The sequence below is a fragment of the Equus quagga genome, chromosome 11 (assembly GCF_021613505.1).
Source record: "Equus quagga isolate Etosha38 chromosome 11, UCLA_HA_Equagga_1.0, whole genome shotgun sequence".
Classification (NCBI taxonomy): Eukaryota; Metazoa; Chordata; class Mammalia; order Perissodactyla; family Equidae; genus Equus; species Equus quagga.
This window is the reverse complement of record NC_060277.1, coordinates 32,015,700-32,033,323: the sequence shown is the minus strand read 5'-3', so window position 1 is coordinate 32,033,323 and position 17,624 is coordinate 32,015,700. Positions and strand designations below refer to the sequence as shown.

General features: G+C 34.7%; 1 protein-coding gene across 2 annotated transcripts in view; it reads right to left on the bottom strand.

Annotated features, from left to right (window-relative positions):
- The window catches only part of ASCC3 (activating signal cointegrator 1 complex subunit 3), a 323,391-nt gene that overhangs the window by 247,782 nt on the left and 57,985 nt on the right, over nucleotides 1–17,624 (bottom strand). For both annotated transcript variants that reach the window (XM_046674951.1, XM_046674950.1), the window contains exons 5-8: nucleotides 16,836–16,956; nucleotides 12,462–12,666; nucleotides 11,589–11,730; nucleotides 10,857–10,982 (exon numbers count right to left, since the gene is read on the bottom strand). In XM_046674951.1, coding sequence (XP_046530907.1) covers nucleotides 10,857–10,982; nucleotides 11,589–11,730; nucleotides 12,462–12,666; nucleotides 16,836–16,956 — 594 coding nt within the window. The remainder of the gene's footprint in view (nucleotides 1–10,856; nucleotides 10,983–11,588; nucleotides 11,731–12,461; nucleotides 12,667–16,835; nucleotides 16,957–17,624) is intronic.

The window sequence follows — 17,624 nt, the reverse complement described above, 5'->3', positions numbered from 1 at the left end:
ACACAGAGTCTGCAAGGGTTCCTGTTCTAATCAGCCATAGTGGAAAGCCTCTTAATTAACTGGGAATTGGGCAGAGTAGTAAGAAGCTCTTTGCCTCAGCAGTGAGGCAAAATTAGCCCTAGACTAAAAGCTGCTCTGGTCCACTTAAAAAATTTTAAAAGCAAGACCTGAAAAGATCCAACTGATCCAAAGTAACTTAACTGCGTCCCAGGAAAAAAATTCAAGAATATTTATAGGAATATAAAAATATCCAGTACTCAACTAGGTAAAATAACAATGTCTGTCATTCAACCAAAAATGATCAAGCATACTAAAAAACAGGAAAAAAAATTATAATAAGAAATAAGAAAAACTGATTAAAACCAATCCAGAAATAACACAAATGGTAGACTGTTCAAGAAGCTAGAGCAAGGGTCAGCAAACTATGGCCTGTTGGGCAAATCTGGCCTGAGGGCTGTTTTTATTTGTTTGTTTTGTTTTGTTATGGCCTATAAGCTAAAAATGGCTATTACACTTTCAAAGGTTATTTTAATAAAAAAGAAGACAATAATGACTCTGGAAAAGACTCTCTGTGGGTCTAATTATGTACATTAGGTCTAAATAATTCCTATACAAACATACATACATAAAGACATAGAAGATATTAAAAGAATCCAAATCAAACTTCTAGAGATAAAACTACTATGACTGAGATGAATACACTGGATGGGATTAACAGTACAGTCATGAACCGAATAATGATGTTTTGGTCAATGACAGACCCCATATGCAATGGTGGTCTCATAAGATTAATACTATATAGCCTAGGTGTGTAGTAGGCTATACCAACTAGGTTTGTGTAAGGACACTACGATGCTTGTACAACAACAAAATCACCTAATCACAAATTTCTCGGAATACATCTCCACCATTAAGCGATACATGACTGTATTTGAGACACTGCAGAAGAAAAGATTAGTGAATTTGAAGACAAGGCAATAGCAACTACACAAAATGAAATATGAAGAAAAGTACAAAAAAAACCCCACCACACCCAAAACCAAACAAAAGTTAACAGAACATCAGTAAGTTGTGTGATAACTTCAGGAACCCTAATACACCTTTGATGAGAGTTCCTGAAAAGCGGGAAAGGGGCAGAAAATTTTTGAAAAACTAATGGTTAGAAATGTCCCATATTTGATGAAAATTATAAGCCCACAGACCCAAGTTGTCTAATCAATGCCAAAACTAAAAATCACATCAAGGCAGTGGCAGGCAGAATTTTAAGTTAGCTCTCAAGATTTCCTCTCTAATCCCTGCCATCACTCTACCGTATAAACACCCTACATAAACCCCAGAACTGTGAATATAATGGATTTACTCCTTTGATTAGGTCATGCCATAGGGAACAGCTGACCTTTAGATAGGAAGATTATCTGGGTGGGTCTCACCTAAACACATGAATCTTTTAAAGTCAGAGAGTTTTTTCAGCTGCCAGGAGAAGTGAGAGATTTGAAGCATGGAAGGGATTCCATATCCCCTTGCTGGCTTTGAAGATGGAGTGGGCCACATGCCAAGGAACACAGGTGGACAGGCTGTATGAGCTAAGAATGACAAGGAGCAAGGAAATGGGGACCTCAGGTGTACAAATGCAAGGAAATGGATTTGGCCAACAACCTGAATGAGCTTGGAAGGGAATCCTCTCCCAGAACTTCCAGATAAGAGTTCAGCCTGGCCAACACCATGATTTCATCCTTGTGACACCCTGAACAGAGAACCCAGTAAAGCCCAGCCAGATCAGACCTCCAGAACTCTGAGATAATAAACGGATGTTTTAAATCACTAAGGTTTTGGTAATTTCTTATACAATAACTGAAAGTTAACACAAAGTCACATCATAAACTGCCTAAAATCAGTAATAAAGAGAAAATCTTAAAAATCAACCAGAAAAAAACCCATATTACATAGAGAAGAAGATTAAGAATGAAAGCATATTTCTTATAAGAAACATGTAAGCAAGAACACAATGCAGCTACATCTGTAAGTACTGGAATAAAAATTGTCAATCTAGAATTCTATATCAATTGAAAGATCTTTCAAGAACAAAGACAAAACAAAGACTTTTTCAGACATACAAAGCTGAAAGAATTCATCACCAGCAGTCCTGCACTACAAAAAATGAATACCAGATGGAAACGTGGATCCACACACAGGTATAAAGGGTACCAGATAGGTACAAGTATAAAAAACATTTTTTATTATTTAGATATCTGAAACTAATCTTACAAAGACTGTTACAGCAAAAAGAATTACAATGTATTGTGGGATTTATAACAGATGTAGAAGTAGTTTACAGCCACAGGTTTGTTTGTGCATTTTGTGTTGGTGGTGATAAATGCTGAAAAATCTAACAAACAAATAAAGCAGCAAACAGAATCAGAATTCTCCTGGCTCCAGTTGCCAGGTCAGACTAGGCATGTATCAAGGGAAAATGAAAATTTGTTAAAACGATTAGAAATTTAATTTTTGCTACATTATTTCCTGCCTTTTGAAACTTATGAAATCTTTGTTAAGATCTCTATCAGTGTGAAAAAGATTGTAAACTCACTTTCAGCTTTAAACTTTATATGTTATTCTTATTTCTTGATATCACCTCTTTAAAAGGCAGTGAGTGATTCAAGGCCACAGTTCTGATGAAATTGATGATTTGCTTGACAGTGTAATAAGCAGCCTGTGGGATGCTTCAGGAAAAGGATTTTTACTTGGGGGCATGTCCAGGTTTTAGCAACATATCATCCAGTTCAAATTGAGCTCATGAAAAAGATCCACACTCTGAAGTGTTTTTCTGGATGCTTCTTGAGCTTTCTTGCCTTTGTAATTTGACTGAATCAAACTGGGTCAATAAACTCTTCAGCTTTAGGATCACCTTGGGTTCAGAGGACAGAGTAAAATCAAAGAAAAAGTAAGATTTTTCTTACTTACTCTATTTGACTTTTTCAAAATCGTCAGCCTTGAGATAACCACAGATGTCAATTATTATAATAACCGGTTTCTTTAGTTTCTATCAATTAACTAAAAACTACTCTAGATGCCTTCGTATAGTAACTATGATGTTTAGTTCTTCCTGATCTTATATGGTAGCATCCAATACTACTCCAAATGTGTTTGGAATGAATGAATAGCTGAATGGCATAAATGAACACACACGTAGTTTATTTAATAAATACAATTTCCAAAGTAACAATAAGTCTTTTCATTTTATCTATACTCTGACTGATCTCACAGTGTCAGCTTTCATCCTCACATTTATCATTTTAAGCTAACATTTTAGCTAAAATGTATTAAGTACTCAACATTCTTTAAAGTGTCTTATGTATATTAACTAATTAAATCCTCAAAATAGAACTATGAGGTAGGTACTATAGTCCAAATTTTACAAATGAAACACTGGATCACAGAAAAAATAGTACCTTGCCCAAAGTCTCACAGCTAGAATGTGGGGGAGCCAAGTCACACTCAGTCTGCCTGGATTCAGAGGCCCTGCTCTTAACCAACATGGCATGCTGCCTCCTGGACTTAACACATATGAACCCTTTCCTTTCCTCCTACTCATCATCTTAATTAATGACACTATTACTCACTCATGTTGCCATGGATGTCATTCTAGATTCTTCTCTCTGCTTCATTCTTTCCCCTTCCCATTTAATTAGTCATCAGATCTTATATATACTAGCAGCTAAATTATTCTCCACTGTCCCATTTTTCATATAGGCTGCCATTTTCTTAATTCAGGCTCATAGCATTTCTCCCTTGGCGCTACCCCCAATCTTCAACTTTACATTGCAACCAGAGTAATCCCTCTAAGTTAAAAATCTGATCATTTACTCTCCTGTTTTTAAGAAGTAATAATTCCCACAATACTGATTCTGAACCTCTTAGAATGGTTTTCAAAGCCCTTCGTGTGCTACTAAGTCTCTTTCTAGACTCATTTGCTGCTACTCTCCACATACCGCTTACCTGCTAATAATATTGAAATACTTGTTTCCAAAACGTCACAAACTGTTTCATGGAGCATCCTTTGCCTGGGATATACTGCCACCTCTTTGCATATCTGGCAATTTATGCCCTCAACGTTCACCTCCATGAAGGCTTCTTCTGTGAACTCTTTAATCTGCCTTCTTTGTGCTACCACAGAACCTTGTATAACATATCCCTACTGTATCAGGTATTTCCATGGGAAAGATGTGGAGCAGATACATTACATTGAGTACCTTAAGATCAGGGGTAATATCCTCTTCATTATTTCCCCCAGAACCTAGCATATAAGGATAGGATTAAAGAAGCTGGGATCGTAGGAAACTTCAAATTCTCTACATTCAGATTTTACAGAACTCAATATTCTTAATTTTTCAAATGAAACATTATATACATCTTTTATATTACCTTTCCAAATAAAATATTACATTTGGGTTAGTATTCCCTTTTTGCTGAATAACATTCTATTGGCTATTTGAAAAATATAACTCCCAACTGTGAAAATAGACAGAAGTCAACCTATCTAACAACAACAAAAAAGTAAACCTGAGTCTTTCATCAAAATATCAAAGACATAGTTCTGTCTACTTAGTATCCTTCTCATTCTCCTTTTTAAGGTAGTAACAGCACTTGTCTTTCCTTTGGGAAACTTCTCCTTGACTCCTGCTAGCTCACGGAGAGCTGACTATGAGGATACATAAGGGACTAGGCATGGTCAATAATAACCCCATACAACGACCACAGGGAAAGTAATTGGTCCAGAAATGAACTGGTGGCCCAAGTCAGGAAAGTCAGTGTTCATTCCAGAAGTTTTTTTCTGACAGAACTGGTGGGAAAAATCCGCTTGCTTTTAGGATTAGGGTATGGAGAAGCAAATGTGATTGGAGCTGCTGCTCTACATTTTGCCCTGATTATATGGAGAAAGCCTCACTGGAAGCAGGGGATGAAAAGAATCAGAGAAATAAAAAGCATGAGGACAGTGGGTAAAGGAGAGAGTAGAAGAGATAAGGAGAAAGGAAAGAGAAAAGAGAAGGAAATAAAGAAAGAGAGAAACAGAGACGGAGAGAGAGCAATAAAGACAGGGGCAAGATGTGATGACATTATTTGAACCTATATATCCAGCTGGGCACAGAGGCAGCTTTTCTCCTGGACATTCCGGTTAGAAAGGCCAATACACTGTCTTCTTTCCTGAAGCTTGCTTTGACTTTGATTCTCTAATTTCCAACTGAGTGAGCCCTAAGACAGAAACCCATCTAAATTTTTTTACACCATTCCCTGTCCAAGAAAGTACAACCTCCATTTAACAGCATGAACAGCATTTTTGCACATCATTTTAGAATTTTAAAATTCTCCTTATCTTTTTAATCAAATTACAGAAGTAATTTAAGAAGAAAGGAGAAATTTATCCAATGGGACATTCAGTCACGGAAAGAATATAACAGCATTTTATCTACAGCTCTGCAGGACCGTTAGGAATGACATGCAATTATGATCTCAGTGAAAAGAGAGAGATACCATCTTCAAGAGCACTTTTCTTGATACATAAAGAGTCTACCTTGTATCAAAAAGACTGATGCCAACAGAAGCATCTACTAAACTAACATCCTGTTAACACTTACATTTTCTCCTGAGGTCTACATTACTACTCACACTAATGACATCTGGTAGGACCATTATCTAAAGTGATCATGACATCTAACAGTTTACTATGTACTTATAATGACACATTACATTTGAATGTACTATTCCCCAATTATTATGACCCCTAATGGAAGCACAAATTAAAATCACAATGAGAAATCTCTGTGCATTACCAGAATGGTTAAAATAAAAATAAAAATATAAATAATGAATAAAGTATAAATTAAAATGACTAAAATAAAAATAAAAAATAGCAATAACAACAAATGCTGGCCAATATGTAGAAAAACTAGATTTCACTGGATTGCTGGTGGGACTATAAGATGTTACTCTAGAAAAAAGTGTGGCAATTTCGTAGAAAAGTAAACATACAACTACAATATGACCCAGCAATTGCACTCTTGGGATTTACCACAGAGAAATGAAAACTTATGTTCACACAAGAACCTGTACACCAATGTCTAGAGCAGCTTTATCCATGTTATGGATGGAATTATAGCCTCCCAAAATTCATATGTTAAAGCCCTAGCCCCCAGTGTGACTATATTTGGAGGTAGAACCTTTAGGGAGCTAACTAAGGTTAAATGAGGTCATCTGAGTGAGGCCCTAATCCAATAGGGCTGGTGTCCTTATAAGAGGAGGAAGAAACACAAGAGATCTCTCTCCATGGATACACAGAGAAGAGGCCATGTAAGACCAGGGAGACACAGTGGGAAAGCAGCTGTCTGCAAGCCAAGAACGGAGTCCTCATCAGAAACTGAATCTGCTGGCATTTTGATCTGGGAGTTCCAACCTCTAGAACTATGAAAAAATAAATGCCTGTTGTTTAAGCCATCCAGTATGTGGTATACAATTCACAATAGCCAAAAACTTCAAAGAACACAGATGTCCTTCAACAGGTGAAGAGTTAAACTGTGGTCATGCATATCATGTGTGGTAGGCAGAATAATGATCCCAATGATGTCCACATCCCAATCCATGGAACCCGTAAATACATTAGGTTACATGACAAAGAGACATTAAGGCTGCAGATGGAATTAACCCATTCAGAAAAACTCTTTTAGTCCTATAATCTAAATAAAAATGAATGAAGTATTCATTTAGAATTAAGAATGAAAGAAAAATAAGAAGCCTGATTTATTCATTATACAGACGACGAGTATCAGGGATGTTGTTACATGAAAAATGTTAACATATAAAACTAAATCAATCTTAATGATGATAGTGCTTATAATGATTGGTAAGGTTTGAAAAGGATTCAGTATATAGTTATTTAATTCTATAGACTCTCAGCCCTGCTGCATTTCAGAATTACCTACAGAGCTCTCAAAATCATCTTCAAAATACAGATATCTGGGTCCCTTTCAAGAGATTATGATTTAATAAGAGCCAAGGCATTTGAAAAAGTTCTACAGGTACTTCTGATACATGAATATAAGATTTAATGACAATTTTAGTCTACTATAAAAACACTGTAGAAAGCAACTTAAAATTTCAATGCCAAGGAACTGGTTTAAAAGTAATAAAGGCATAAAATGGAATACCGTATGGTGATTAAAAATGATGCTGCAGAAACATGACTACCGACATAGAAAGATGTATATATACAAACATACACAAAACAACGGGTATGATATATCCAGTTTTGTAAAACAAAATACGCATGGACACATTATGTATAGGATGGAGTTCATTTTGATAGGCTGTGGTTATTCTTTACGCTGTTTTTGCTTGCCTATATTATTTGATATTTCTGAAAGAGTACATGACATATAACAATAAAGCAACTTCATTCTGGTGCCAGAAAAGGTTAACTTTAAATAATACGTATATAGTCATGTGGCACCTGACAACGTTTCAGTCAAGGAAGGACTGCATGTACGATGGTAGCCCCGTAGGATTATAATGGAGCTGAAAAACTCCTATCACCTAGTGACATCATAGCCATCGTAACATCATTATATAAAGTGAAAGTGAGTGGTGAGTCTGTGAGTGCTGATGTGAAGGCAGCTGAAGAATTTTTGGAAACTCTAGATAAGCTGATTGTGGAGGAAGATCACTGGTCAGAGCAAACATTCAATATGGATGGAACTTCCCTATTCTGGAAACAGATGCCTGAAAGGACTTTCATCCATAAGGAGGCCAAGTCAATGCCAGGTTTCAAGGCTTTTTTTTTTTTAAGGAGAGGATAACAGTCTTGCTTGGGCACAATGTTGCAGGCTACAAATTCAAACCCTTTGTGATCTACACAGTGAGAACCCAAGATTCTTCAAGCATATCAGTAAGTACAAACTACCAGTGAACTACAGGAGCAATAAGAAGTCATGGACCACCCAGCTCCTCTTCCAAGATGCCCTCCTGAATTACCATGCTAGCAAAATGAAGAAGTACTATTTGAAGAACAACATACTTTTCAAGATTTTGCTTCTTCTTGATAATGCTCTCAGACATCCTCCTTTTATTGGTGATCATCGCAATATCAAAGTAGTGCTTCTCCTTCCAAATACCGCCTCTTCGATCCAACCAATGAATCAAGGAATTATAGCAGCTTTTAAGACCTACTACCTGAGGACCTTCACCCAGGCTATTGCTGCAACTGAGGAAGACACTGAGAAGCACTGATGCACTGCTGGAAGAATTACAACATCTATGATTGCATCAAAAACCTTGCTTAGGCTTGGGATGATGTCACCAAGGAGTGTATGAATGGCATCTAGAAGAAGACACTCAGGAAGTTTGTCCATGACTTCAAAGGATTTGCCAAAGATGAGGAGGTTGCTAAAATCAACAAGGCTGTGGTTGAGATGGCAAACAACTTTACCCTGGGTATTATGAATGAGGATGACATTGAGGAGCTGCTAGAGGTGGTTACTGAGGAATTGACTAATGAGCTGTTGTTGGAACTGGAATGGTAACACATAACCAGAGAAGCAGCAAGAGAAAAGAAAACTGCAGAAGAAAAAAAGAACTCCCAGGAACATTCACAGTGAAGGGTTTATAAAAGCTTTTGCAGACCTCAAGCTTGTTAAAAAGTTTGAAACATGGACCCCCAATACTGAAAGGTTTTCACTCATGGAGAGGAATATTCACAGTACACCATCTGCTTACAAGCAAATCTATGACAAAAAAACAAACAAATGAAGCAAACCACCATGGACATATTTCTGAAAAGAGTGACACCTCCTCAAGAAGAGCCTCAGGCAGGTCCTTCAGGAGGTGTTCCAGAAGAAGGCATTGTTATCCTAGGAGATGACAGTTCCATGTGTGCCCTTGAAGACCTTCTGGCAGGACAAGATGTGGAGGTGGAAGATAGTGATATTGATGATCCTGACCCTGTGTAGGCCTGGGCTAATGTGTGTGTTTGTGTCTTAGTTTTTAACCAAAAAGTTTAAAAAGTAAAAAAAAAATAAAAATTTTAAAAATAGAAAAAGGCTTATAGAATAAGGATATAAAGAAGGAAAATATTTTTGTAGAGTTGTAATGTGTTTGTGTTTTAAGCTAAGTGTTATTACAAAAGAGTCAAAAAGTTAAAAATTTTTAAAGTTTATAAAGTAAAAAAGTTGTAGTAAACTAAGGTTAATTTCTACTGAAGAAACAATATTTGTTTTATAGATTTAGTGTAGCCCACGTGTACACTGTTTATAAAGTCTGCAAGTGTGCAGTAATGTCCCAGGCCTTCATATTCACTCACCACTCTCTCACCCACTCACCCAGAGCCACTTCCAGTCCTGTAAGCTCCATTCGGGATAGGTGCCCAATACAGGTGTATCATTTTTTTATCTTTTATATTGTATTTTAACTGTACCTTTTCTATATTTAGATATGTTTAGATACACAAATACCACTGTGTTACAATTGCCTACAGTATTCAATATAATAACATGCTATATAAGTTTGTAGCCTAGGAGCAACTGGCTATGCCATATAAACTATGTATGTAGTAGGCTATATCATCTAGGTTTGTGTAAGTACACTCTAGGATGTTCGCACAATGACGAAATCGCCTAACAGTGCATTTCTCAAAACGTATACCCACCATTAAGAGATGCATGATTGTATTTTTAAATTAAGAAATATCTTTATTTTCAGATAAAGCAAGTATGGCAAAATTTTAACAAATGGTAAATCAAGACAAAGGGTATATGGATAGTACTGTTCATGCAACTTTTCCATAGGTTTGAAATAATTCAAAATTAAAAACTTGAGGGAAAATATATTAAAGAAAATAGTTTAGAATTTGATTCCCTCTCCAAATAATATTCTACTTTATTATAGATTGACCATTTGATATATCAATACAATACATGTGACATATAGAAATGGCAAGCAATGGATATATTGGAGTATATGAGGAAGCCATTTGGTGTAAACCTAATTCGTCCTGACTTTGTTTTTTCCAAAAGGGGCTGACCGTGGCTGTTGAGCATGTATTGTATATCTGCTTTAAACATTTCCTATGGCAAGAACAAATGCCCTTAAGATAAAGGCACAACTTCCTCCCACATTGGCATTTCCTTAAAGATAAGCATCTTTCCTTAGGCTAGGAACTGATTGCTGCACTCACCTTTCACCAACCAGCTCACCTGTGACCACCCAGCTCAAGACAACAGACCTGCCACCCTGCTGTGTCCACCAGGACAGCAGACCTACCTTCAGTGTCCATCAATCGCTGTGCCGACAAAGCAGTCTCGAGAATACTGGAAAAGGGACATTTCAATAATATGTGAAACATCCTCTTTGGGGGTATATAACCACTCTGTACACCCCATTTCTTTGGTGCCATTTCATCCTTCGGGAAGAAAGGCCCCAGGCCATGGTCCTCACATTTTAGCTCAAAATAAACTCACTCCAAATTTTCATTTATAGATTGGTTATGGATTATTTTCGTCGACACATGCATCCTTTAAAACACTTTACTTAAGTCAGCTTACAGAGGTTAAACCAGAGATTAGCTGACATAACCAAAACAAATATCAAAGTATAGAAATATATACACAAAATATACAAAAATATGTTTAACGTGTGTAGGAATGTATTTTTTTTAATTCAAACTCTCCTACTGTACCTCTTTAGTAAACAACTGCACATATCTCTTTGCTGTATTAGCTACCTACTTTTAAAAATAATTTTTCCAATACAAAATCTATTCGTAAAACATACCAAGAATCAAAAATATCAACTTTATAAAATGAACATCTCACCTCATCTAAGTCTTGGATATAAACTGGTTTTTCCTCAAAGCCAACTGGCATTGGTTCACTGTAGGGAATCTTTACTTCTTCATACATCTTGTTATTCTCTCTTTGGATTCCTTCTGGTAAAATCATCTATGAACATCAAAAATTAAAGTACAATAATAACAAAAAATAAAACAGTTGCTCTGGAAAAGATTCTTAAATTAAAGAAGAGAGAGAGAGAAAGAACATGACTGCTTTCATAACACAGCACTGGTAAATAATTTAGCTAATTTAAAGGAAAATGAGCTGAAACAAAACAAAGACAAACAAACAACCACACACACACAAAGCATTCATGTATTGGACATCTCACATAACATACAGTCCATCCTATGTTGATGAATTTTAAGCATACATTAATTAGATGGTACTCCTGCAGATACACGTACTGGTATAGCTAGGAAAACCGCAATATACAGCATAAAGTTTCATCAAAAAGTGATGCAACTGCTAAAACTCAAAAATACAAGTTGCATAAATAATGAAAAGGAGGAGAACAAATATGTTTCGAATACCTATGATGTGCCAAGAACTTTACATACACTGCATTATCTCATTTTCCTCAATATTTTTAAACACAATTTAGCATAATACAGTCAACTAGTACTAGAGTCACAAAAGGAACAGGCAAAATCTACATGTCATTTCCTCAGAATAAACATATTATCCAAAAGTGGTCACATACCAACAACATACCTTTGCACCAGCAATGAATGCTGATGTTTTCATCGCTTCAGCCTGGGAATCATAAACATGCGGGTAACGTATTTTTTCAATGTCCGTGTCTCTCTGCCTGCTTAGAATTGGACCGCTTCTAGCATTCAGAAGTGCTTGCTCTCTGTTAACACGAAAATAATAGGCTAAATCTGTAATTTTTATCTTGCAAAGTATATACTAAAACAAGGTCACTGTAATAACTATTTCAGGTCACCTTCATTATAAAAGACAAGAAATTAAACTACACAAAGGAACATATTAGCAATCCTGAAATTTTCTGTGTAACCACATAGGAGTCAACACATTTTCAGGTACTATTTTTAGATAAAATCACTTGATAAGTTTGACTTAACGTTCTTTATTTATAATTTTCTTTGTCACAATCCAAAGATGTTTTTAATAAGGTACATACTCCTTTATTAAAGTGGGTTACAATATTTAAAGACCAAGTGTAATAATGACTTTATTCCATTTTCCTCCTTTCTACTTCTAAAGAACAACATGGGGAAAAGGATTCATTAAGCTAGGAAACAAAAGAAAAGTCTCAAAATAAATTTGTGCCGGCTTCATAAATCTTAAGCTAGTGGTGTGTACACAGCACCTAAAAATAGCTTACTGCTATAATCTAAATCTCTCATCTACATGGATGCAACCAAGAATATTCTAATTAAGCAGATCACTGCTTTCTTATCCCAGAAAATCAGGTTTTCATACAACAAAATTCTGTTCTTGTAAGAAAACGTGACTCGAAGTAAGAATCACCTAAATTGTTTAAACTAAACTAAAAGATGATAATGATACATATATGTAGCAATTACACAAAAGCACTTTTCAGCTTCTGGCTTTTATTACCTTTGTATCCGCAATTCCTTAGGATCAAAGCACATAAGTCCTTCGGAAACTTCTCCATCTTCTCCAGCCTTTTTTTCTCGTCTGGCAATTCTTTTTTCTTCACGGCGATACTGTTTCATTAACTGCTTTTCTTGTTCAGACTGAATAGTGACTTGACAGCCATAATTAGGTTTAGCATTTTCTCCTAAAATTTTTTTGCAATTGTCTATGAAGCAAATTTGAGAAACATCATATTTTATAATTTTAGCCTTTATGAAAAACACTTTTCCCCCTCATCAAAACATACGACAGACAGCACAGTGCTCTAACAATTCATCTTTTTAAAACCGGCACATTCAATTATATGTTTTAAGGAGAGTTTTTTTCAATCACAATAACTAAATGATATTACAAACTGCTTAAGAAAAGTGAGCAGATATTTTCCTCCTATAGAGTAAACAGTTTAATGGCACAAATTCTTACATATGACATCAGGAACCTAAAAATTAGGTTTTAAAATTCTGAAAACTTTCTGTTTATGTATTTTCAATAAATATAATAATTATCAATAATTACCATTTACTGTTAACATAATAAAGATATTCTTTACATATCAGATATAACTTTCCCCAATGTAATAGGCCTTACTCTGTGAAATTGTTTGTTACTACTTGTACACAAAATAAAATTTATTAACACTGACTCAGGATATATTTAGAAGATGACCAGGGCAAATAAAGAAAGAGTATAGTCTACCTTTTCATGGACATACTTTTTAAAAAAAAAAAATGCAAAAAAGGCCAGAACCACTAAGAAGAATCAGGTCAATCAAATCTCAATGTTTTTAAGGTACAATTTAAATCTGTGATTTTGTCAACTCAATATTCAGGAAAAATTTTCTTCTAACAAGATTACTTTCTGTGTTTAATTAAATCTTCCCAGTTAGTGTCAGCCCTAAAGGAACTGATAGGAATGTCAGCCGAAAGCAATCGAAGCCCAAACTCATTTATTGTATTAAGGAGCTACAAGATTCCAGCCACTGCTGCCAGGCGAGGAAGATGACGAAAAATGAGACACGGTCCACACTCTGAAGGAGCACAGTGCAAGTTATTTCATCAAATTCCAAGATCCAATGCAGAACAAGGAAGAAATTAAGCATAGCATCAAGATGGGGAAATTAGCTCTCTAATTCATTCTAAGTCAAACCTTCACAATTCCCAGACACTTGTCACTATTTCATTACATGATTTTGAATAAGTCATTTTAATTCTCAATAACATGAAATAACCCCTCTGTATAATGGCTTTATAAATCTCAGAAAGGAAAGTGAGAAATAAAGATTTACTGCATCTCAAAATTATGAAATAAAATATAATCTCATAAGGACTACATTTTATAGTTCCGAATAAAGTATTTTTCTAAATAAATCTTACACATCTTAGTTTCTAAGTAAGTCTTCTACACCTATTGTAAAGACTGACTTTATAACCAACTTTCAACGTTAGAAAAAGAATGCAGCATACTGACAGGTTCACACGTACTCTGAGCTAAACCGACTACAGTCACACAATCAGCAACACAGATATTAATCAGAATTTTTTAAAATGTGAATAATCCCATGAGCTTATTTCTAGAAATGAATGTTAAAGGTTTTGTGTGTGCAACTAAAAACTCTGGGTGACACACTAAATGCTATGCTAATGTCATTAACACTTTAAACAAATGTGATAGTTACAAAATGCTATTATACACATTTGCAATCATCCAAATAAGAAAATTAAAATTATAGGAAAAAAATATGTCTACCTCATTGATAGCTTTATAAGGCCTCAATCAGAATATACTGGAATCCTACAAGACTGAACATAATAGGTAATAAAAAAAACAAGTTATAAAGTAGCAAATGATTAAATGTATGGTTCTCCTTGAAAGGTTCAGCTAATTGTAAAGACTGACAAGCAGAAATGAAATGAATAAGCTTAACAGTAATTCTAAGATGAAATTTTACTGAAGAACAATGGCGAAGCTTGTATCCTTTTAAAATGTCATTATGACGGAAAAAGCCTTGTATAACTATTCAAAACACTGTCACTTGACAGCATGAGCTAACAATTTTTACTTTACGATAGCCCCTGCACTAAACATCCTCCACATCAGCCCTGAAAACAAAATCTAATTTCTAACTATCCTCAACTTACTGGTCAGTACACTATACCCACCCACTTCCCACCTGCCTTACCTTTCCTCGTTATAATAACAGAGATAAAGTAGGGTGGGTGTCTATCTGGATAAAAAGATTCAAAGAAAATCAGTATGAAAGCTAGAAAATGCTAAATAGCAAGAAGCTACTGTTCTCTAAGACTATGATTTTGGGGAACAGAGAAAAGGATGGGATGTGCCTGTCATACTAAGGGAGTTTAATAAAGAATACAAACAGTATTTGGTAGTTTTTGAGAGAATTTGAAGGATCATTAACAAAATTATATCAAAAGATAAAAATGGATGAGAACAGTAATAAAGTAAAACAAGAGTCTAAAGATTCTTTTCCTCAAGAATAGTTCCTTCTCTCCCCCAAAATTTAAGGAAAATCATTTTTAATGCATGCACACAGAAAACTTCTCTTAAAAAAAACCTGAAAATGCTGGTTGTCAGCTTCTTCACCACAGTTCTTAGAAAAAGTTAGTCTACTTGTTTAATCACCCCACATGTTCAATAATATAATTATTATTCTTACATAGTAACAATATTAATAATGATCCAGCATAGAATAGAAGAGTAAAAGAAGTGTGAGAAGAATAGAAAACATTTCAGGGCAGATTGACAGCTCAAATATTTTTTTAAATAATTTGAATATTTAATATTTGTTTTTGGGTTAAAAAACGTGTTGTTTCTACAAAGTTATCCTAATAGAATATAATTAGTGTAAACGTTACATAAAAATAAACGAAATGAAACTGCAAGACAACACTAACTCATCATCTACAGCTTTCTAAAAATATATGTGACGCACACTCATCTTGAACTTTTTGCTAATAAATCAGCACTATTGAAAGGTGGAATCAATAAGTATCTCTATATTAACACTTAGGAGGCTGACAAAACAAACACCAAATTCTCAGAATTTACATCGCAAGACTAGATATTTAAACTCGTTCCTTTTCTTCTGGCAGATAGCCTCGTTAGATGCTCCTAAACTCCGCTGGCTCACTGCAGTGTCTGATCAAGCCCTCTTTAACAAGAGGGAGCCCGCGTAAAGCAAGGTAGTTAACAAGCATTCAATACTCTTAAAGAACCAAGAGAATTGCAGAAAGACAAAGTGGTCATTTCACTTCTTTCAAGTTTCTAAAAATCTCCAAGCAACTCCAGGCAACTATCAGTAATCAGAGTATAAAATAAAGGAAATCTGTAAGAAATTGTGGATTTACATCAATGCTGTTTTTATAATTTCCTTTCAGTGCCATACTCATAAATGCAAGGAAAAGTGACATAACTTACATAGAAGAAGGATAAATGTTGAGTAGTTTGAAGAAGAGTATCTAATTTCTTATGGTCACGCACTTTTTAAAAATTCCAAACTATTTCTAAGACTGGCAAGGAATATTTGGATAAAGGTAAGACATCTAATTTTCCTGCTTATCACCTAAAACTTGAGTTTGGCATCAGTTGTGTCATAGTAGCTCAGACATTTTTTACAATTTTGGCCTCCTAAACAACGCTCCCTAATTCTTCTGGGGTTTGTAAATATATGTAATACATAGCAATAGAAATGTTCAATTTGCTGAGTGTGAAAACTGTATCACAGTTAAGTAGGAGACTATTATTGTTCTTAGATGTACGTTGAAGGTTTTATAGGTGAAGTATTATGATGTCTGCAACTTACCGGTCATTGTTTAGCAAAAGTTTTAAATGTAGGGGTGTGTGTGTGTTTGTGTGTGTAGAATTATAATGAGAGAAAGAGAAGGAGAGGGAGGAAGCCAAACGTTAACGCCTGGGGAAGCTACATGAAGGGTATGCGAAGTTCACTGTACTATCCTTGCACCTTTACAACAGGTTTGAAAGTTTTCAAAATAAAAAGTTGAGAAGAAATTATAAAGTACTCGGCCCACAGTAAGTACTACAGGTATTTGCTTTTTAAAAAGAAATTTTTGTCTATTGAAATTTCCTGTAGAAAACATGCCATACCTAAACATAAATAGAATCTCTGCCATAACATCCTTCTTAGGGCATTGATATTTTTTTCATAATCTGCCATATCTAAAACCTACTTCGTAAAAGGATGGTATCAGTAAATTATATAATAGACCAAAGGATGTTAAAAGTATAATTACATTTAAAAGATTTGCTAACCAATGAATTTTTCCCTTATATCAGAATTATCAGTGAATACTTTCTTACCTTGAAGAGCCTGTAACCTATGATCATTTGAAGAATTAAGAAATCTATCCACAATTGTAATTCTGTTCTGGAGGAGTTTCTCAATAAGTTCAAGTCCATCAGGTCCCAGTAGTTCAAACAGCTTATAAGAGGAAGAAAATCAAAACAACCTGTTACCTCAAAATTAACTTTTTCAAGTTACTAACACTCTATTCTACAGAGGTATGAAGCCAAACTAATACAGAAGTATCCAGAGAAATTAGGAAAATACAGTAACTTAGGAAAGAAAAATAACTCTTCATATTGCTAAGGAGCTTTCAGCTTTAATAAAGGCTATCTACAATTACATAATTAAAGAGCATGATCCAATTTTTTAAAATAATTATGATTTATATATAAAATTATGTATCACAGAATAACAAATTCTTACACTTGTTTTTTCTTGGTATAACCAAATGAAATTGTAAAATTAATTTGCTTTTTAATATACTATTCTGGTTTTTTCAAATAGAGTTCAGAGTACCATTTGTCTTACAAAATATAACAGCTATCATTTCAGAGTTAATGAACCATCAGGAAGTTTTAAAGAATCATGACATGCCAAACTTTTACTGCTTAATAAATTATTTTATTAAATATATTTTTATTAAATTTTATTTATTTTATAAATGCTTAATTAATAAGTAATTTTTACTGCTTAATAAATCTAAAATACAGTGCTGCAAGTGCTTTATATAACTTCATAGAAGGTTTCCATGCATCTCCTACTCTCCTATACAGAGTGGTTGCCAAAGATTAAGTTGATTCCAG